Here is a 20,724-nt window from a genome sequence, read left to right as displayed (position 1 = left end):
ATGCAGTTTTTAAATTAAGGTTGCTATTATTAAGGGAAAACTAAATCCAAACCTACATGGCCCTGTGTGAAATAGTGAGTGCCTCTCCTATTAAAACATAACTTAACTGTGGTTTATCACATCTGAGTTCAATTTCTCTAACCACACCCAGGCCTGATTACTGCCACACCTGTTCTCAATCAGGAAATCATTTAAATAGGACCTGCCTGACAAAGTGAAGTAGACCAAAAGATCTTCAATAGCTAGACATCATGCCGAGATCCAAAGAAATTCAGTAACAACTGAGAAAGAAAGTAAGTGAGATCTAACAAACTGGAAAAGGTTATAAAGCCATTTATAAAGCTTTGGGACTCCAGCGAACCACAGTGAGAGCTATTATCCACAAATGGCGAAAACATGGAATAGTGGTGAACCTTCCCAGGAGTGGCCAGCCGACCAAAATTACCCAAAGAGCGCAGCAATGACTCATCCAAGAGGTCACATAAGACCCCACAACAACATCCAAAGAACTGCAGGCCTCACTTGCCTCAGTTAAGGTCAGTGTTCATGACTCAACCATAAGAAAGAGACTGGGCAAAAATGGCCTGCATGGCAGAGGTCCAAGACGAAAACCACTGCTGAGCAAAAAGAACATTAAGGCTTGTCTCATTTTTGCCAGAAAACATCTTGATGATTCCCAAGAGTTTTGGGAAAGTACTCTGTGGACTGACGAGACAAAAGTTGAACTTTTTGGAAAGTGTGTGTCCCATTACATCTGGTGTAAAAGTAACACCGCATTTCAGAAAAAGAACATCATACCAACAGTAAAATATGGTGGTGGTAGTGTGATGGTCTGCGGCTGTTTTGCTGCTTCAGGACCTGGAAGACTTGCTGTGATAAATGGAAACATGAATTCTGCTGTCTACCAAAAACTCCTGAAGGAGAATGTCTGGCTATCTGTTCAATCTGAAGCGAACTTGAGTTCTGCAGCAGGACAATGGTCCAAAATGCACCAGCAAGTCCACCTCTGAATGGCTGAAGAAGAACAAAATGAAGACTTTGGAGTGGCCTAGTCAGAGTCCTGACCTGAATCCTATTGAGATGCTGTGGCATGACCTTAAAAAGGCAGCTCATGCTCGAAAACCCTCCAATGTGGCTGAATTACAACAATTCTGCAAAGATGAGTGGGTCAAAATTCCTCCACAGCACTGTAAAAGACTCCTTGAAAGTTATCGCAAATGCTTGATTGCAGTTTTTTTGCAAATGCAGATTGCTAAGGGTGGCCCAACCAGTTATTAAGGTTTAGGGGGCAATCACTTTTTCACATAGGGCCATGTAGGTTTGGATTTTGTTTTCCCTTAATAATGACAACCTTCATTTAAAAACTGCATTTTGTGTTTACTTGTGTTATCTTTGACTAATATTTAAATTTGTTTGATGATCTGAAACATTTAAGTGTGACAAACATGCAAAAACATAAGAAATCAGGAAGAGAGCAAACACTTTTTCACACCACAGTACATTCTGTTTTACTTTTGGTCACAAATGTGAATATGATTATAAAATTCTTTATGTTAAAATGCAATAAAATACATACATTACCTTATGTTAAGCCAAGAGTTATGACAGCATTGAGCATTACCTTTATTTGCATTTTATGTGAGAAAATTAAATAAATAAAATAAATTAAGTGACATAAGGCACTGATGCTTAATGTTAAACTTTTGTTGCAATATTTACAAATGCGCATATTTTTCTGTTGCCTATTTACATTTATTTGCAATAGCATATATGTATATATATTTTTCTTTTTCTGTTTTTTTATTCAAAGGTTCACCTAATGACTAATGAAACTAATGGAACTATCTAACTGAACTATCAAACTGCTGAACCTGTCAAAATAAAAGCACATTCTTAAAACATAACTTGAAAATGTTAGCCACACATTTAAATATGACTGATGATTACAGGCACAGGGCCTGAGACATCTTTGATATTTTCAAAATTTGTTGGCCACATTTTTTCAAATATTAAAAAACATTAGGCCACAGTGCCTGGCAAGACTGAGTATAGCTATCAGACACACGGTATGTATACAGAGACTTACCTTTATTACCAGGCAGTCCTGGGTCTCCTGTGGCACCTGGACGACCATTAAAGCCTCTCTCTCCCTGTTTACCTCTGGGTCCTGGACGTCCAGGATGACCTGGTAAACCTCTGGCACCAGCTCTGCCAGGGTACCCCCTTTCACCTAGATGAATTGAAAGAAAAAAAAAAATCAAATTTCAATCAGGACGGACTAGAGTACATATAACGTATTGTTGATCAAATGTAGACTAGATTTCAGTGTAGACTTTTTTTGGGGGGGAAGCGCAATGTGTTTTAGGATTAACTGACTGAAATGTGTAAACAAGCACCTCTCAGATTCTATACTGAAAATCTATACATTTTTTTTTTTTTTACATGATTTTAAATGATCAGGTTAGAAAAAAATGCTTTTCACAAAAGTTTCTTATCGAAACAGGCCAGCGGTTCACCTTCCTGTCCTGGCTGGCCATCTATCCCAGGATCTCCTGAGGGGCCAGTGGTGCCTCTTGGTCCAGCTGGGCCTGGCACACCGGGAGGGCCAGGGAAACCTTGTGGACCCCTCTGTCCATGACTAGGTGGACCTATATCTCCCTTAAAACCCTTCTGACCAAGGTACCCTATGCAACATTATAAAATTCAATGACAGAAATATGTTCATGGAGGGTTAGATGGTGTCTTCACAACAATTTTCATGAATATACTCCATAATTTTGCTTGCTGCTGCTGAGTGCTCACCTGGCACTCCCCTCAGTCCAGGGTTTCCTGGAAGTCCTGGAGGGCCTGAAGGTCCATTCAGGTCACACACAGTGCAGGGTGGGCCTGGGGGACCAGTGGCTCCAGGGTCGCCATTGACTCCTGGCTCTCCTTTACAACCTGGTCGTCCAGGTTGGCCTTGTACGCCTGTAGTTCCAAGGCACTGATGGTCAACCAATTTCAATGTACAGTAGATAAGGTCACACTAACTAAAGCCTAAGGTGTTGAATGGTTTATTTGTGTTCACCTAAATATAAATGAAACTTACCTGGAGACCCTGGGTTTCCAGGAATGCCACGGAGTCCGTTTGTCCCCACAGCCCCAGGACGGCCAGGTGGGCCAGTAGCACCTGGCCTGGCAGAAAAGACATCTCCTGGGGAACCCTTCCTGCCTGGGGGTCCTGGTAACCCAGGAGGGCCTAGAGGGCCATCCAGGCTAATTCCACTGGGACCAGTGTCACCTGGATCCCCCTTTAAACCTAGAGGTCCTTTTACAAATAAGAGAGACCTATAAGCATACAAACAACCCTCCTAACTGTATAATTAATCCATTATTGACTGACAATTCCCCTGCAGCGTGGATGCTTGATGATCCACAAGCTTGAATCTGGGTCCTCCAATGGAGAAAGATCTTTAAACATTTTTGCATAATTTAAATTTTACATTTTAGTATAGTCATTACCTGGCAGGCCAATCCCTCCAGTTTCACCGTCATCTCCTTTCATGCCTTTCGGGCCTGGGTATCCCGGAGCTCCCAGGAGACCATCTCTTCCTGGCTCACCTGGAATCCCTACAAGTGGCCAAAGACTACAACTGACTATGAGCGACTAACATGGGCCAACAATGTTTCAAGAGTCATAAACCATGTTTCTCTCTCGAAACTTGGCTTAGTATGTCCAACCAATTCTGCCATCAACTTTTGAGCTAATAACTTACAACTACATCACTTGTAATAGTAACTGTAGGGCCCATTCTATGAAACTCTGAAAACATTCGAAGACAGCAGAGAGCAGTGAGATGCAACTTTTCGTTGAACTTTAGAAAAGTCAGATCAATAGACATGGCACTCAGACTGGCCAACAAACAATGTAGCAATCACATTTGACTAATAGATGTCATTTTTACAGTGCCAGGATGCAGTGATGATTTTCAAGATATCATGTGTAACACCTGTAAGACTTACCAGGTGATCCTGGCTCACCCTTAGGACCAGGTGACCCAATCTCGTCTTCATGACAGCATGGCTCAATTTCACCTGGTGACACAAACACAACATGCTTTTTGAGCTTATGACACCTGGCTTAATGTGGGAAGGGGTGTATTAACCCCAACTGCGAATCTCTGAATTCAACCCAGTCTTTGACCTGGAGGGCCTGGTCGTCCAGGAATTCCTGGGGGGCCAGGATGTCCCTGATCTCCTTTAGGTCCGGGTAGTCCCTTAGGGCCTGGAAAATCAGGACCAGGGGGGCCTACAAGTCCTGGAAACCCTTTGGGTCCTGCAACACCAGGGTCACCTTTGGGACCATGTAATCCTGCATATCCAGCACCCTGCAAAAAATGTTACCTGATACCATAACTACAGAACCAAACAGAGTGTAGCAAAGTGGCACATTTTTACATGTAGAGTATAATTAACCAGGTACGATTAATCATAACATCTGTTACATAAATTACATTTACAGTACTTAAAATGTACACACTCACCGGTGGTCCCGGGTCTCCAGCAGGGCCAGGGGGGCCATCACGTGCTGGCCTTCCTGTTGCTCCAGGAGGACCAGAATGTCCAGGGTCTCCTTGGTTACCTTTGGCACCTTTCCAACAACAAAATTAAACTGTAGACATTAAGCTATAAATGTTTAATAACCCTTGGTATTGGCATATATAAAACGTTTGTTAAGTATCGTAACTCCAGATTCTATGAGTATTGGCGTAGCCCTCAAAGAGCTGTTGCTATTGGGTTTATCTCCACGCGCATGTACAGTCTTGCTGCCCTGCTCCAGTGACATTTCCACACACTTGGAGAAGGCGTGCCGTGCCAAATAATAACCGTTTCCTCCTGAAGCGAGCATCTTCCTGGCTTCATTTTAAATCGACAATGGTTAGTTTAAAAGTTTCTCGGGAGCTTTCCAGAGGCGGCAAGTTGTGCTGGATGGTGGTGTCACGTACTGATCCTTAGCAGTTTTATTTCAGACTGCAGCAGAAAGCTCAGCTGCACTTGAGCTTCAAAAATGTTTAGGGAAATGTAGCTTGTAGCTTGGACGCTACCACACTACTTGCTCAATAAAAGAGCTAAGCTGCTGAAAAGCTATTTGATTAAGAAAACAGTGACACTACCACTACTGAAAAATGTAGTTAAATTAGTAGCGCCGCTACTGCCCAACACTGAATTTTTGTAACTAGGCGCACTTTCATTTCAACATGGACGCCAAAGGTAGACTGTCCAAGCAGGTATGCCTCTAAAAACACCTCAACCACCGGACACCACTAAACTTCTTCATTGTTCTTCACTTGTACACTGAAGAAAAAATGAGAGCAGAGATCAGGTCACACAGTTGATATATACTGCAGGAGGGGACCTGAGGGGAGCCCGTGCAGGCCACAGTGGCGTGAAAGAAAATCTTCATGACTGCACACGTGTGGAGATAAACCCAATAGCCACAGCTCTTAAAAGGGGGAAGCCTATACAAAATAGAACACAAATCTTTGTTTTCTTATTTGACAAAAAGTACAAAGCTACCAACAGACAAATCCAAGTTACATTTTATTTCAAGCTAATGTTGTACTTAACACACTGTGCTGAATATAGTGCACTGTGATTGCTTTACTGTAGTGTTTGGTAAACATAAAAAAAAATGTTGACTTAGAATTCTCCCATCCTCTGTAGAGCCAATGTTTCCAAGCATTTCAAATAACTGTAAGACATCACTTGCTTGTATAATAATACTGTGTATAGTACAGGTTTGGCTTTAACAGTTTCTCACCTTTAACACCTGTCGCAAAAGAGTCACCTTTTTGACCCTTCTGTCCTTTTAAACCAATAATTCCTTGAAATCCCTGCAAGAAAACACAAAGTCAAATACAACTATGTTTTAGAAAACTGCATTTATATAGTTTGAATCCTGCTGTCCTTACTTGTGGTCCTCTTGGTCCCTCATCTCCTTTCAGTCCTAGGTCTCCCTTAAGTCCTTGAGTTCCAGGTAATCCTGGAGGTCCTATATAACCAGGTGGACCAGGGGGCCCTATGCTTCCCCCACCAGACCTACATGTACATTCCCCTGGACAACCTATAGGAGACACAGATGGCAAAAATGTATGACTATGATGCAGCATGTTCATATACTGTAAAACTATACATACTCACCCATCCACACATGCTAACAAAATGATACTAGCACATCACAAATCTGTTCCAGTAAATTCCCACAGGATGTTTTTAGATTCTACTAGAGGTCAGTAGAGAAGAACACAATCTCTGCTTGTGAGATCAACTAATGCATACAAATAGTCACACATCACCTTTAATTCCTTTGGGCCCATTGTCTCCAGGAGATCCTTTGGGTCCTAGATCACCAGGGTCCCCTGGGTAACCAGGCTCACAGTAGTAATCTGTACCAACCAGCCACAAATATTGACCAACATAAGTTAAAAACTTCTGCAAGTAGTTTGAGTATTAAAATTTGTGGACTTCTTTCATTAGAAGTATTTGAAAACTCACCTCCACACCCTGATCCAATCACATCAAGTATGCCAAATGTACACACACACACACAGCGAGAAGGTAAGTCCACATTCAAATGAACATGCACAAAAACATATGACAAGCTTACAATTATTCAAATAATTAAACTACATTTGTGAGATTAACTAACACATATAGGAAAATCTTTTGTGTTTAATATGACAGAAGTAAAAATATACCTGGAGGACCTGGGAGGCCTGTGACACCTTTAGGTCCGGGGGGTCCTTTAGTTCCCTTTGGTCCTGGAAACGGATTGCTTTCAAAGTCGTTATACCTTCCTGGCTCTCCCTTGTAACCCTTGGGACCGGGGGGCCCTTGTAGACCAGGCAGACCTGGCTCCTCTAGGAAGGTGTGAAAGACAATGTGAGACTTCAAATTAGACTGGATCAAGACTGTTAGTTTCTAACTGTGAAAACACCTACCTTTGATGTGAAACAAAGAGAGAATAGAAGATTTTGGGTCAAGGCCTAGTACTATAACCAGGAATGTAGTCGAGAGTTTGATTCATAGTACCATACTTCTAATTGCAACAGCACCACATCTGTCATGAATGGCTGTCAGGTCGAAGGGACGTGCTAAGTGACTAAGAGAGAAAAGTGGACGTGGCCCTCCTCCTGTGGCCTTGATATTCTGCCAACAGGCCTTTTCAAAAATATTTCTAATTTCATGGCCTTAGATGATCAACAAATTGTCAATACGTATCTTCTCTTAGGTGTCTTCCCAAAGGCCCTGGAAACTGCAGTCGCCAAGCCACTCCTAAAAACAACAATCTAGACACGTCACTAATGAACAATTATAGGCCCATATCAAACCTCCAGTTTTTAAGTAAAATCATTAAAAAAGTTGTTTCTCAAAAGCTGAACAACTTCTTGGCATTAAACAACTGTTTTGATGTCTTCCAGTCATCTGGACACAGAACTGAGACTGCTCTTGTTAAAGTCTTCATGACAAATTACATCCACTTAAACACTGACAGAGGCAGAATTTCAGTCTTAGTATATCTGGATCTCAGTGCTGCATTTGACTCGGTCAATCACAACTCAGTCAGTTACATAACCATATCACGAGGGGACTATAATCCCATACAAGCGCTGAGTAAGTGCATTGAACAAATCAACGATTGGATGTGCCAGAATTTAACAAAGATAAAACTTAAGTCATTGTTTTTGGAGCCAAGGAGAAACGATTAACAGTCAGCGCTCAGCTTCAATTGGTAATGTTAAAAACAGCAAAACAAGTCAGACTTCTTGGTGTAGTCATGGACTACTAAGAAATTCAACAGCCCCATTAAGACAATTACAAAGTCAGTTTACTATCACCTTAAGAATATATCCAGGATCTCAGCAGGATTTGGAAAAAACTTTTCCATGCATTTATCTTCAGTAGATTTGACTACTGTAACGGTGTCTTTACAGGTCTCTCTAAAAAAATCGATCAGACAGCTGTAGCTGTTTCAGAACGCTTCTGCTTGCATCCTCACTAAGACTAGGAAAATGGATCACATCACCTCAGTTCTGAGGTCTTTAGGCTTCTTGTCTGTCAAAGAATTGATTTTAAAATACTGCTGTTGGTTTATGAAGCAGCGTTCAGTTTTTATGCACCACATATCTGGAACAAACTCCCAGAAATCTGCAGGACCACTGAAACTCTCAGTTCTTTTAAATCAAGGCTAAAGACTTTTCTGTTTGCCGCTGCCTTTTATTAAATCAAATACTGATCAATTTCTTACACTGCATTGTAACTTTTACTCTCCTGTTTTATCTTGTTTTTATTTTCTATTTAACTATTTTTAATTGTATTTAAATGTATTTTTATATTGCCCGATGTTGTTGCCTTTGTGTTTTATGTAAAGCACTTTGAATTGAACCTTGTTGTTGAAATGTGCTATACAAATAAACTTGTATTACGTTATCTAGGTTGTTAAAGAGAGGTAACTCCTGGAAGTAATGTGCATGTCACTGTGAAACTGGTATTTTTATTCCCTGGAACGAACAGTGTTTGTGTTTTCCATGCCTTAATTCCAAATGAAGTCTGCTTGGGTTCTCATGTCTGTGTTGGCGACTTTGTGGCAAAAATTAACTGAAGATGAGAACTATGATTGCCAATATGAGTGGTGGAGGACAGAGCAGAGGAATAGCTCAAATCCTGAGTAAAATGAGTGATATAATCAATTATATATATAAAGTCAGGAGTAAGCTGAAAGTTATAGACCAGAGAGAAATGCTGAACTCACCTGGTATTGTTAATCCTGGTGGGCCAGGAGGTCCATGCATACCCATGAACCCAGAGTCACCTGGGAGTCCAGGCAATCCAGGATACCCATCGTCACCTTTAGCACCTGAACCATACAGACATAGAACCGCGAAAAAGTCAGAGATGCTTGATTATTCTCATTCAGTAATTAAGAAGTGAATTATGCTGCAGAAGTGCTTTGAGAAGTTTCTATAGTTCATACCTTTCATACATTTTGATGTTTTTTAAAAATCTGTTGCAACTGACATAATTCAAGTTGACCACAGCTTGAAACACCCCCAGTGGGTGAGTGTTTGATACTCAAAACATAGATTCTGGATGGAGTATACTTTAATCACCCCACTTGAGTGTAAAGGTATTTCCAGTGGAGCACATGCCTCTTCACTGTCAGTGTTGAGAACATTAGTTTGCCAATATACTGTAGGTATACTGGCCAAAACAGTTAGACCGAGGTACTATTGGAATTCAATTCAAGAAACTATTTCATTATCATATTTCAAATAAAAAATGTATGGTGCTATAGCACTACCAGTGGCCACATGTAGCTCAACCAGTGAGGAGAGTGTAGTTACTGCAGTGGTCTCACCTCTGGCATCACTTCCATTATAAAGGCCCAGGGGACCGGGGAGACCTGGATCTCCTGGGTAACCCTGTTGGATGCAAAGACAGAGACGGAAACCATAGTCATAAATAGAAAATGCCACTGATGTACATAATATTTCTAAAGATGAGAAGAGTGATCAAGGATCGCTGGTCTTGTCCAGTAAATGTGATAATTCCACTGAGCAACCACCAGAGAGCAGCAGACAAGGAAAGATTGTTTTTCTTCACATTTTTCCTATATTTGAAGGTCACCTCTAATCGTAAGGAGAAGAAAGGTATCGCAAAAATACCAGCAAGCATCTGTCCTGCTGGAGAATATAGATCCATGTCATCAATGTCAAACTTAGTCCTTCAAGTTTCCCTCCCAGTAGCACTTTACGCTTTCAATATAATGGTCCATTTTTACAGAAAACTGCCTTCTGTTAGCACAAGCTTTCCAATTTTGTTCAAATTGTGAAGCAGATTAATTTGATGTTTATGCAAAGCTCACCTTAGGTCCAATTCTTCCAATGAGACCTGGAAGTCCTTTCTCTCCAGGGAAACCCTGAAAATATATCAATGTATTTAACCTAAAAAATTGTCTAGGTATTGTAACATGACATAACAAGAGAATGCTTAATCATATTACAGGTGTACCTCATGTTCTGGTAGTCCATCTCTACCAGGAAATCCTGGAAGACCCTAAAGATGGAAACAATGGGGTGAATATTCATTCGTGTGTATGCATGTGTATGTCCAAAAGCATGGTGCAGTCTGATTTAAGTCACCTACCCGGACTCCAGGAAAACCTTGCTCTCCTTTAATTTGTTGATTGCAGTAGTCTCCTCTACCACCCTGTTAAGGAAGAAAAATGTGAATCAGATACATTTTTCTCTCAGCCATACCTGAATGATAACATACAGGATAAAACTCACGCTTATGCCCTTTGGTCCACATGGTCCAGGAAGACCATGATCTCCCTGAGAAGCAGAAAAGAAAATTAAAGCATGGAGAAGATAGAGTTTGATTTGCAACTTTTAAATTAGAATGCACAGCAACATGATTATACTGTTTGGATTGATTAAAATGAATGGGATGCCATAAAAACCTTAAAAACATGAATCAAGTTGGATTTTTCTTTATACAAGTATATGTAGTAATTAAAAATCAGCAGTCTTGTATAAATAAAAATGAGAGCTTTGCCTTCACCTTGTAACCTCTGGGTGGAAGAAAGCCTGGAGGAAATTCTATGACTTCCTCTGGTCCTTGTGGGCCAGGTGGGCCTTGTTCACCCTGGAATATGGAATTTTTGGAGTTTGCTGGGGTTGTAAGTTGGATGCGTCCATAAATTTGCACACACCTAGAAGCAGACACGCATCACACACAAATACACTTTCACACAGACACACACATACACACAGTGCAAATCCTCAGTGCATAGCTGTCAAAGGCCAAAACAGTTTCTTACATCGTCACCTTTATCGCCTGCCAGTGATCCTCCAGGGTCACCCTACACAACAGCCACAAGTTTAGTAAGGTTTTGTTTGTGCCGATATATGTGTGTGTATGCACACAAGGATTTTCTTTCAACAGCATGCACTGGCAAAGACTGTGAAGCAGGTGACTCACTGGTAGTCCTCTCAGACCTTTAGGTCCTTCCAAGCCCTAAATGGAATCACACACATACATTTTCACAAATAAAGCACTACATTTCTTCTTGTACTGTAGCTCATGAATATTAATTATAATATAATTGTAATATATCGCAGCATACTGTGTATGTACAGTAATATGCAGTACGTCTTAATTATGACCTATATAAAAAAACGGAAATACAAAAGAGTTCAAACTTTTTCACCTTAAGTCCAGGAGGGCCAGGAGGGCCAGTATAGCCTTTAGGCCCAATTTCTCCTTGTCTTCCCTGGGTTTAAAGAAATCACACAATGTTAAAGAGACTAAACATGAAGTTGAGTCAATTTAACTAAAAGCAGAGTGTGTAAGATTTAAATCGCTTAATCCCTGCTTCATTTATTAGCAGAATATTACTGCCGAATACCGCTTTATTGTCAAAATAAGAAAAGAAAACATACGGGTAGACCATGTTCTCCATCTCTACCATGCTCCCCCTGTAAGATAAAATGAAACAATTATGAGAATTGAAGATGAGAACATTTACAGACACTGTAAATTGCAAATAACTATGAAACTGCAGACAAATGGGTTTTGACAATGGTGAAGGCCAGTCCATCATTATATGAGCTTCTCTAGACTAGGGGAACTTACAGGAAGTCCTGGAAGGTCAGCACCATACGAAGGATCTCCTTTCATTCCTTTAGGTCCAGGTGATCCCTGACAATAAGAGACAGTAAATGTTTACACATTATGAATAAATCATCCACCTGCCATATACTATATGAACCCAGTAAACCCATTACTGTTTATATTGTTTATACTGTTTGTATTTATACTGCTTATATTGTTCCATTGTTTTGTTTTATTTTAATTTTCCTGTTTCTGGACCTAGGCACTAAATCATTTTATGACACCTTGTACTGTGTATGATTGTGTATGTGACAAGTAAAACTTGATTTGATTTGATAGTTAAATGGAATTAAAAGAGCAGAAATAGTATTTTATATTTATACATCATTTTCACAAAACACTGGTCCAACGGAAAGTTAATATTGAACAATGTGGCAAAACCGTGAATTATGTTCAATGAAAATGTTTACAAACATTCATTGCCAGTGTTTATTTCATTGATTATTCCTACAAAATCTGCATATTGCATCTGCTGTATTAGACAACTACAGCTTTTTAGGTAAAGATCACCATGGTTAAACATTTTATAAATCTAACTGCTGGTAGGAGACAGGACACAAACTCAAGCCCCTAGTGTACATGTCCAACCACCACCCAATCTGCCACAACCTTACGTATCTGCGTGCTATTTGAATTTCACATTATCCTGCATTGCCACTGAATGCTGGCATTGGACATAAAACAGGTGCTGCAGAACCCCTACGTTTCTTCGAAAGGCCAGAGAGGGACATCTGAAGGTCTCACTGCTGACTGAATAATGGCCAACAGAAATATCAGAACAAGAGTCTGACTCACCGGCAGCCCATGGAAACCATCCAAACCAGGAATACCAGAGACCCCTGGTCGACCCCTTGTCCCATTACAGCCATCCACTCCTGGCAAACCAGGCTCGCCGCCTGCTCCAGGGTGGCCCTGAACAATATAGTGCAGTCATAGTGGCATAATTGCAGAATATAAGAAGTCACAATTATGACCTCCCTGACTCTAGTTGAGAATGAATGTTGAGCATTCATAGCTTCAGGCCTATCTTTAATCTTTAATATTTTATAATTATATAGTGGTTAAGATGAACAACTTAAATTTGTATTAAACAAAAACACTTGAGTAGTGACGACATAGCTGCATTAGGCATAGAAGGAAACCAGGCCCTCATCTACTGTATGCCATGATGTGTCCACTAGAGGGCACACCAGACACATGCTTCAAATCACTGCACCATTTACTGTGTGGTCTCCAATATTGTATCTTAAATGTATGAAGTGGGCAGTTACACAATTGGGAATACCACATGACATGTTTACAATTGAAAAATTGTCAGATATTATTATCAACGGTATATTCTATATTCATTTTGGGAGATTGTGAAAAAATAAGCAAGAAGTATGTCAACTCCATGTTAAGCTATACAAGGTTTGGGAAGTTGGTGTAATCCCTCAGAGGGTTACTCACCACTCACCTATTGTCAATGTGAGCTGTATGTGTCTCTTTCTGTTTTGTAGATAAAATTTACAGTGGTTTACTCACTGATGACCCATTATTACCAGGAAAACCAGGAACACCAATCTTGCCCTGAAACGTAAAAAATATGGGCCACCATTCATTCCTTACATGGTTTGATTACATTATTCACTCCCATCCCCACCCCTTCTTTTTCTCTGTCACAGGCAATTATTTTGAATAAATTTAATAATGTAGACTTATTGTGATGATTAGCTGTGTGTGCATGCAGTATTGGCCTTGCTTTCTGTCTGTTTCTATTAGACACAATGCACACACACAACATGCACATGAATAAGCACACTAACACGGCTTCCTTTGGGCCCCTGTGGTCCATGTGATCCTTCTGCTCCCCTCCTGCCTTTCTCTCCAGGTGGTCCTTCACGTCCCCATGTTCCCATTGGTCCCCGGGGACCTTGCTGGCCTGGCTTGCCTGGAGCTCCCTACAATGAGAAAAGTCATGTATGTAAAACTGTTGTTGTTAGTGATTCTTAATTAAGAACACTTTTTTCCTAAAGGGACATTAAGTTATCTATCTATTGTATTCACCTCTAGTCACTGCACCTGGATAGTTGAATAAAATAACAATAACGTTGCACTGTACAAATGCATTTTATTACAAAAAACTATTAGGTATAATATCTGTCAAATCATCTAATAATTTCTGGTTCCTACTTTTCAGATTTTATTTTTTCATTCCTAATTGAGACGGTGTATGGAGACAGGTAAGGTAATCTTTGAGAAAAATACAATTAATATGAATATTTTCCACAGCTTAATATCTTTCTAATAAGGAAAATCAACTAAAATTCAAAATATCAACCTTACTATTGGGAGAGTAATTAAGGATAACTTGCCAATACATAACAACATGAGAAGGAAGAGTTCATACCTGTGCACCTTTGGCAGGAAGACAATGACATACAGAGCAGTCTCTACCTTGACATGAGCCCTCATTCCCCCCCTGAAACAACAAACAGAGACAAGCCATAGGCATGGAAGATGCAGTAAGACTGATCAATACTGCATTTGAGAGGGAGATGGAGACTGGCTGAGGCTGTGTGTGTATGTGTGTGTCCAAGCAGAGCAGATGACAGTAAGGGGTCAGGGGACATCAGCAGACACATCAGATAAGGTTGTGGTTTGGGTATATCTGCCATTCCTGAGTATTTACAGCTTTGAGAATTAGCTTTGAGAATTAACACATTTCCCTGTGAAAACTGGACAGTCCTGATTAGAAAGCAAATCAGTGTTCTCACAGACTTGGGTTAAAAATGAGCGCAATGACCTTGATGAGAGAGAAAACTCACAGTGCTTCATCATCCACATACCGCACTAACATCTTCCTGAAAAACTATTTTGTGAGTCCTCACCTCGAGATGCCATCGATGTGTGTGTGCGAGAGAGAGATATCTGAGGCACAAACATTTAGTAATGTTTTCTCAAAGCTTACTAAATATTTGGATGAGTTTATGCTGCTGAAATTGAGTTCTATCGCACATCTGTTGTCCCACTTTCTCTTCTGGTACAAACATTTATGGGTAACGTTAGGCTATCTATCGCAGCAGAAAACATACAACAGTTGGCTATGTCTTGGACAGGCCATTGGGATTCAGTGCATTAGCCAAATTGGGAACACATAGTGAGAAGTAAAAACACTGGCAGGTCTCCATTGCTACATAACATACCATAGCAGCCAGCTAGCTAAACAACAATTAGCATTAGGCTAAGTCCAGTCCAGCTTCAGCAGAATTTGAAACTTGAGGACTTTGGCAACCCCTTGAGTCCACAGTAATGTTCAACATCACTGCCATATCAGGTTTAAGTACCTGTTCAAAATTTTAGGCCTGCTCCTAATGTCACAACTAACATAACATTAGCTATCACTTTCATAGAAAAGGTTTCAGTCGTAGTCATCTGGACACTGTTTTCAGAATCAAGACGTTTCGGCTCCCGTCCGGAAGTCATTCTCAATTGTGAAAAATGGTCTGAGAACTCAGAAATTTAAGATAATCTGTGTTACTTAAGCCCTTCCCTCAGGAAGGAGTCTTCCTAAGTTTCTGCTGTTTAACCTGCCTAGTTTCCCTGAAACTGCCCTCCTTTTGTTTCCATGATGGCCCAGTGATCAGTAATCGGGCCTATTGTTTTCTGGCTGCACCTCCCTCATCACTGTTAAGTACCTTATTAGCATATGATTGGCTTGACCATGGTGATAATACACTGTGATATATTGTTGGCAGGTTGAATCTCAGACCACCATTTCTGTTCAAAGAGGGGTTTTCTTTTTTCACAAAAATGGCTTCTTTGACTCCTCTTTCAAACCAACTCTTCTCTCTACTTAGTATCTTCACCTCACTGTCTTCAAATGTGTGGTTTGTAGCTTTTAGATGCAAATGCATGCCGCTCTGCAATCCCGAGTTAGCGTGTCATCTGTGCTGATAAAGTCTTTTGTGAAGTGGCTGTTTAGTCTCACCTATGCACCATTCTTTGCAGTTTTCCTCACTGCATTCTGTTTTTGTGCGGGCATCTTGTCCTTAGGATGAACGAGTTTCTGTCTTAAAGTGTTGCCTGGTTTAAAGAAAACAGGAACATCGTGCTGTCTAAAGATCCTTTGTAGTTTTTCAGACAGTCCAGATACATAAGGGATGGAGACACCATTCCTTCTTGATTCTGTTTCCCTTTTGTCCTGTTTTTTGGCTCTTTTAACTTTGTTGAGAGCCCAAGTAGGATACCCACAAGCTGAGAGAGCATTCTGAACATGCAGTTCCTCTTTCTTCTTACCCTCTGAGCCAGTGGGCACTTCTTGGGCTCTATGTTGTAATGTCCGGATTACACCCAGCTTGTGCTGTAATGGATGGTGTGACTCAAGTATTGATTGTAAGAGCAAGTATTGATCGATATGTGTCGGTTTCCTGTACACTTTTATCTGCAGCTTTCCATCCTCTCCTCTGAGTGTAGAACAATCAAGAAAGGCCAGGCAGTTCTCTTTGGCATCCTCTCGTGTGAACTTGATGTTGGGGTCCACAGTTTTGATATGCTCTGAGAACGCTTCCAAGTCTTGTTTCTTGATCTTCACAAAGGTGTCATCCACATAGCGGTACCAATGACTTGGTGGTGTGCCCGGGAACGAGGACAATTCCTTCTTCTCAAACTGTTCCATGTACAGGTTGGCCACGATGGGAGAGACCGGAGAGCCCATGGCACAGCCGTGAATCTGTCTGTAGAAGTATCCCCGGAATTGGAAGTAGGTTGTGTTAAGACAGATGTCTAATAGTTTGCAGATGTGTTCAGGTCTAAACTTGGTCCTTTCCTGCAAGGTGGAGTCCTCCTGCAGTCTTCTCCTCACCGCTGTCACTGCTTCTGAGGTCGGAATGCAGGTGAACAAGGACACAACATCAAACGAAACCATTACGTCATCTGGGTCCAACTGGAGATGTTTCACTTTGTCCACAAATTTTTGTGTGTTTTCTACATGATGTTCTGTGTTCCCCACCAATGGAGCCAAGATTGTAGTCAAATGTTTGGCTACGTTGTATGTGATGGAATCTGTGCTACACACGATGGGTCTGAGTGGAACATTCTCTTTGTGAATTTTGGGAAGGCCATAGATGCAAGGAATGGCTTCCCCAGGGTATAGTCTGTAGTACAGAGGCCTGACCATCACCTCCTCCTTCTCAAGCTTCTGTAAACAGTCTATAACCTTCTTCTTGTAGCCATTAGTTGGATCTCTTTTAAGTTTTTGATATGTGGTTGTGTCTTCAAGAAGGTTGTTGACCTTGGTTTCATAATCGGCTGTGTTCAGAATCACAGTCCAGTGGCCCTTGTCCGCTGGTAGAATGGTTATGCTGTTATCCTTCTGCAGTGCTGAGAGTGCCCTCCTCTCTTCAGATGTAATGTTAGAAGGAGGCGGCTAACGTTAGCGGATTACGTTAGAGCAGGCAAACACAGAATGTAATTAATTCATTCCTTCACTTTTGCTATTGTGCTTTTGGTTTCAGTAACTTTAGGCTAAAAAACCAAATAACTTGACAAACTCTGGATACTGATATCCTTTTACTGTAGTTCAGTTGCATACCTCTGACCTGCCGTGCCTTGATATGGTTGCTAAAATGCGATTGGACAATCGGTGGTTGGGGAGAGGAACAAGAACAGTTCTAATCTACCTCTTAAAGTCTGTGTAAAGCAATAATAAATATGTGTTCTGAGTTTGTCACACCACAGAAAAATATGTTATTAACCACCCAGCCAAATTTGAATGATTAAAAAAATCGCCAAGTAAGTAAAATAAGTTATCAAAATCTTGAAAAAATAAGCAGTATTCTCTGCTCTCAAATGATGGGGGCATGTCCACTGAGCGCTGAATAAATCCTGAACACAAAAGTGATGAAAAACAGTTTAACGGTCTAACTCCACAATTCAGTACTACATAGTTAACAGTCTTTGTAACATGTTTTAAGTAATATATTTAATATATTTCTAACATGTATAATGTGTTTAGAAACAAATTTCAGAATTTCCTTTACACAGACTTTAAATTAGCTTGGTAATGTAGTGCCCTTTGCTTGCTAGAAATGTGTCTGGTTCATAGCTATTGACATTTGCTAATAGTTTATTGGAAAACTGTATTGTTTATTTCCTACCTTCCTCAGTGGCGCAGAGGAAGAAGTTGTTTGGTTGTATGCATGCAAAATTGTGTCAGCACATTTGTAATAAAAACAAATAAATGTTTTCTCCAAAAATTTTTAGCTTGCTAGCTGGGAACATGTATGTTGCCAGCTAATGTATGTATCTATGCATCCAGATAATATTTCTAGTATCCAGCGTGTTTTGCAACTAACCTAGATATACTACAGTATAACTGCCCAATACTGTAATTTTAACGACAATACAATATAAGTATATATCAGCCAATATTCTGTTTAATACTCTGTTATATACTCTGTTTTCAGTTTCCTTTATTGATATTTATTCATACTTCTATTACTGCTGTGCAATATCCACCATCTCATAATCATCTAATAAGCTACACTTAACTTGACAGTACTCATTATTGCACTATTACTTATATTATTACATTGTATTATACCGTACATACTTATCAAACTCTAAATCCACTTTGGTACTTATTTTAGCTTTTATACTTTATATCCACTTGTACTTAAATTTATCTTACCTGTATTTTAGTGTATTATATTTTGATTTGCTTAGTACTTCTATTCCTGTGTGCATTGATGTGATAGTGAGCAGCTGTAATGAAAGAGTTTCCCCTCAGGGATCAATAAAGTATTTCTGATTCTGATTCTGAGAAAGCTATGTACACCCACTGACTTAAAGTGCATTGACAGCATCAGGTTCAGAACTATCTTGGCATTGCGTTAATGGATTATTGTTTGTGACAGGCTTAAACTACATTCCTGGCTACTGTAGCAGCAGCAGCAGTGTTTATGAAAATTAAGTTGTAGATAAACTTTACATGATAAAATAAAAGTTGAAACCCCTGTTGTTTATCATGTCCCATAAAAGTGTTAATTCAACTCTATAGTAAGCTTTGAGGCTGTAGTTAGTGATGGTGTTTTATTGAACTGCATTATGTTTTGTCCACAACACAAATGAGGGGGGCATAGAGTTAAATTAACAAGAAGTCACCATGATAACCTCTCCAATGCACTAATGTATTGGGTTGCATTAGCTTGTAGTGTACATACTGTAATAAACTGGCAACTCAGGGTATATTGTAAGGTGGTTGTAACATTGTTCTCCTCCATACGTAAATGAGGTGACAAAATATTGGAAACATCTGTCAGTGCAATGCAGTCCAATACAACATCGTCACAAAGTGGCCCCAACAGAAACTGACCATTTTAAGAAAATTCATGATTATGTCAGGACTATTTTACTGCTTAACAGGTGCATGTGTTTCACCCAGTGTACTTTAAAAGCATGTTTAATCTATTGAGGCGCTAGTTCACTAAACAATTTAAACATAGTCTTAAAATATGTTCTAAAGCAAAGGTTGTGCTGTGTGCCCTCCTCCTCATACCTAGTCTTGATCAGCACATATGTTGCTGCATTTTTAATTATCTGGGGTTTATTTAAAACAAAATCTAGAACAAAGAGAGCATTGATTGCTGTTTTTGTCTGATGTGTCTTACAATGTCTTACAATGAGTTTGGGACTAATGCATAATGGTTATTCTCAGTAATACGATCATATAGTAGAGTATATGATTTTATTCATAGTGTATTTAAGCAAATACAATATTAAACTTTATTAAAATGATCATTTTTAGATTTAAAGGTTGTCAAAGTAGTGCTATTATGTTTTAATTCATATGTGTATGTAATGAAGACATAAAAAAAAAGTCTTACTGCATTGAGCTGCTGCACCAAGATGACCAGGACAAGGATCCACCTGTCAATATAACAGTGGTAATAAATTAACTGTAGTCTCATTTAGCCCTAGCTACTGCCTTTACACAACCATTAATGACTGTCATACACACATAACACACATAAACTGTGTGACAAAAAGACACACTATTTGTGTGCAGTGAAAGCAAAATGCTTGATGGTTACCTCTTAACTCTGGTTTGCTGCCAACACATTACAAACCTCACAGAATGTGAGGCAAGAATTTTATTCATGAAAATTAAATCTGAAAAACAAAAATGGCAATTCAACTTGCTAAATTGCTGCACATTAGCTTATAATATGTTGCTCCACCCTTAGAGAAGGAAAGCAACAAGAATGTTATCTAAACTCTCATCACACTGCAGGTGATACCACAATCTGTGTGAGTGCAACTGTGTGTGCTTGTGTGTGTGTCAGTGTAGTGGAGGTCAGTTTTTATACAAAGTCTACATATTGGAATGTAAGTATACAGATGTGTTGAATATCTGAGTAAACAGGCAAGAAGTGTGTTTGTCTTCAGGTAAATAGATTTACAAAGTAGGGGATGTGAATTCCATCAAACTTGTACCAACTTGTATAACTGTTTTTTTTTTCAAGGGAAAACAGATTTTGTCAAAATATATTAGTTGTGACAACAGTACTGTGTCTTTCTATACCCAATCTTATATTTTTCTGATAAAATGTTCCCAAACACAACACAAAATCAAAATTTGAACGTCGAAAACATACATAATGCATAACAGTTCAGTCATTAGTTATCACTAGATATCATCATCAGATTTGGGTGCTGCTACAAACAACAAAATGATAACATGCACGTCATATTGCTCTTATTGCTAATAATTCACTATCAATATAGTTGCAGTGGGATTCACCTGAGGGGGCACAGAGTCACTGTAACAGTAACTGCAGATCCCATCTCTCATCTCATCAGGCTACTTAACAGGTGAGTGTTGGTCTCATGGCCCTGTGGTGGATAAAAGAAAGCATGAAACACTGAAGACACCAGTGAGCCATGGTTCAGTTAATATTATGTGACAGTAAAGAATAACTTCCTTTGAGATGAAATGTAGCAAATTCCATTATGATTTTAATAAATTAA

The 20,724-nt window shown here is 39.8% G+C and overlaps 1 protein-coding gene across 3 annotated transcripts in view; it reads right to left on the bottom strand.

The window, feature by feature from the left end:
• LOC122886692 (collagen alpha-4(IV) chain-like) overlaps window positions 1-20,724 on the bottom strand; it is a 32,354-nt gene that overhangs the window by 11,352 nt on the left and 278 nt on the right. Inside the window, exons 2-32 of one of the 3 annotated variants that reach the window (XM_044219193.1) lie at window positions 20,498-20,589; window positions 19,581-19,623; window positions 14,105-14,176; window positions 13,521-13,655; window positions 13,240-13,284; window positions 12,511-12,627; window positions 11,677-11,742; window positions 11,484-11,519; window positions 11,252-11,314; window positions 11,023-11,058; window positions 10,862-10,903; window positions 10,603-10,686; window positions 10,329-10,373; window positions 10,186-10,248; window positions 10,051-10,095; window positions 9,905-9,958; window positions 9,398-9,461; window positions 8,792-8,896; window positions 6,738-6,899; window positions 6,535-6,543; window positions 6,336-6,425; window positions 5,952-6,103; window positions 5,801-5,873; window positions 4,524-4,630; window positions 4,184-4,367; window positions 4,003-4,074; window positions 3,502-3,609; window positions 3,089-3,307; window positions 2,803-2,967; window positions 2,517-2,684; window positions 2,087-2,230 (exon numbers count right to left, since the gene is read on the bottom strand). In XM_044219193.1, the coding sequence (XP_044075128.1) occupies window positions 2,087-2,230; window positions 2,517-2,684; window positions 2,803-2,967; window positions 3,089-3,307; window positions 3,502-3,609; window positions 4,003-4,074; window positions 4,184-4,367; window positions 4,524-4,630; window positions 5,801-5,873; window positions 5,952-6,103; window positions 6,336-6,425; window positions 6,535-6,543; window positions 6,738-6,899; window positions 8,792-8,896; window positions 9,398-9,461; window positions 9,905-9,958; window positions 10,051-10,095; window positions 10,186-10,248; window positions 10,329-10,373; window positions 10,603-10,686; window positions 10,862-10,903; window positions 11,023-11,058; window positions 11,252-11,314; window positions 11,484-11,519; window positions 11,677-11,742; window positions 12,511-12,627; window positions 13,240-13,284; window positions 13,521-13,655; window positions 14,105-14,176; window positions 19,581-19,623; window positions 20,498-20,541 (2,812 nt within the window). In that variant the 5' untranslated portion in view covers window positions 20,542-20,589. Of the gene's footprint in view, window positions 1-2,086; window positions 2,231-2,516; window positions 2,685-2,802; window positions 2,968-3,088; window positions 3,308-3,501; window positions 3,610-4,002; window positions 4,075-4,183; window positions 4,368-4,523; window positions 4,631-5,800; window positions 5,874-5,951; window positions 6,104-6,335; window positions 6,426-6,534; window positions 6,544-6,737; window positions 6,900-8,791; window positions 8,897-9,397; window positions 9,462-9,904; window positions 9,959-10,050; window positions 10,096-10,185; window positions 10,249-10,328; window positions 10,374-10,602; window positions 10,754-10,861; window positions 10,904-11,022; window positions 11,059-11,251; window positions 11,315-11,483; window positions 11,520-11,676; window positions 11,743-12,510; window positions 12,628-13,239; window positions 13,285-13,520; window positions 13,656-14,104; window positions 14,177-19,580; window positions 19,624-20,497; window positions 20,590-20,724 lie in introns of those variants that run through there. The other 2 variants (XM_044219194.1, XM_044219195.1) reach the window with 2 other exon arrangements.

This window comes from Siniperca chuatsi, linkage group LG13 (genome assembly GCF_020085105.1).
Source record: "Siniperca chuatsi isolate FFG_IHB_CAS linkage group LG13, ASM2008510v1, whole genome shotgun sequence".
NCBI classification, from domain to species: domain Eukaryota; kingdom Metazoa; phylum Chordata; class Actinopteri; order Centrarchiformes; family Sinipercidae; genus Siniperca; species Siniperca chuatsi.
The sequence above is the reverse complement of the archived record's forward strand: the minus strand, read 5'-3'. Positions and strand labels throughout refer to the sequence as shown.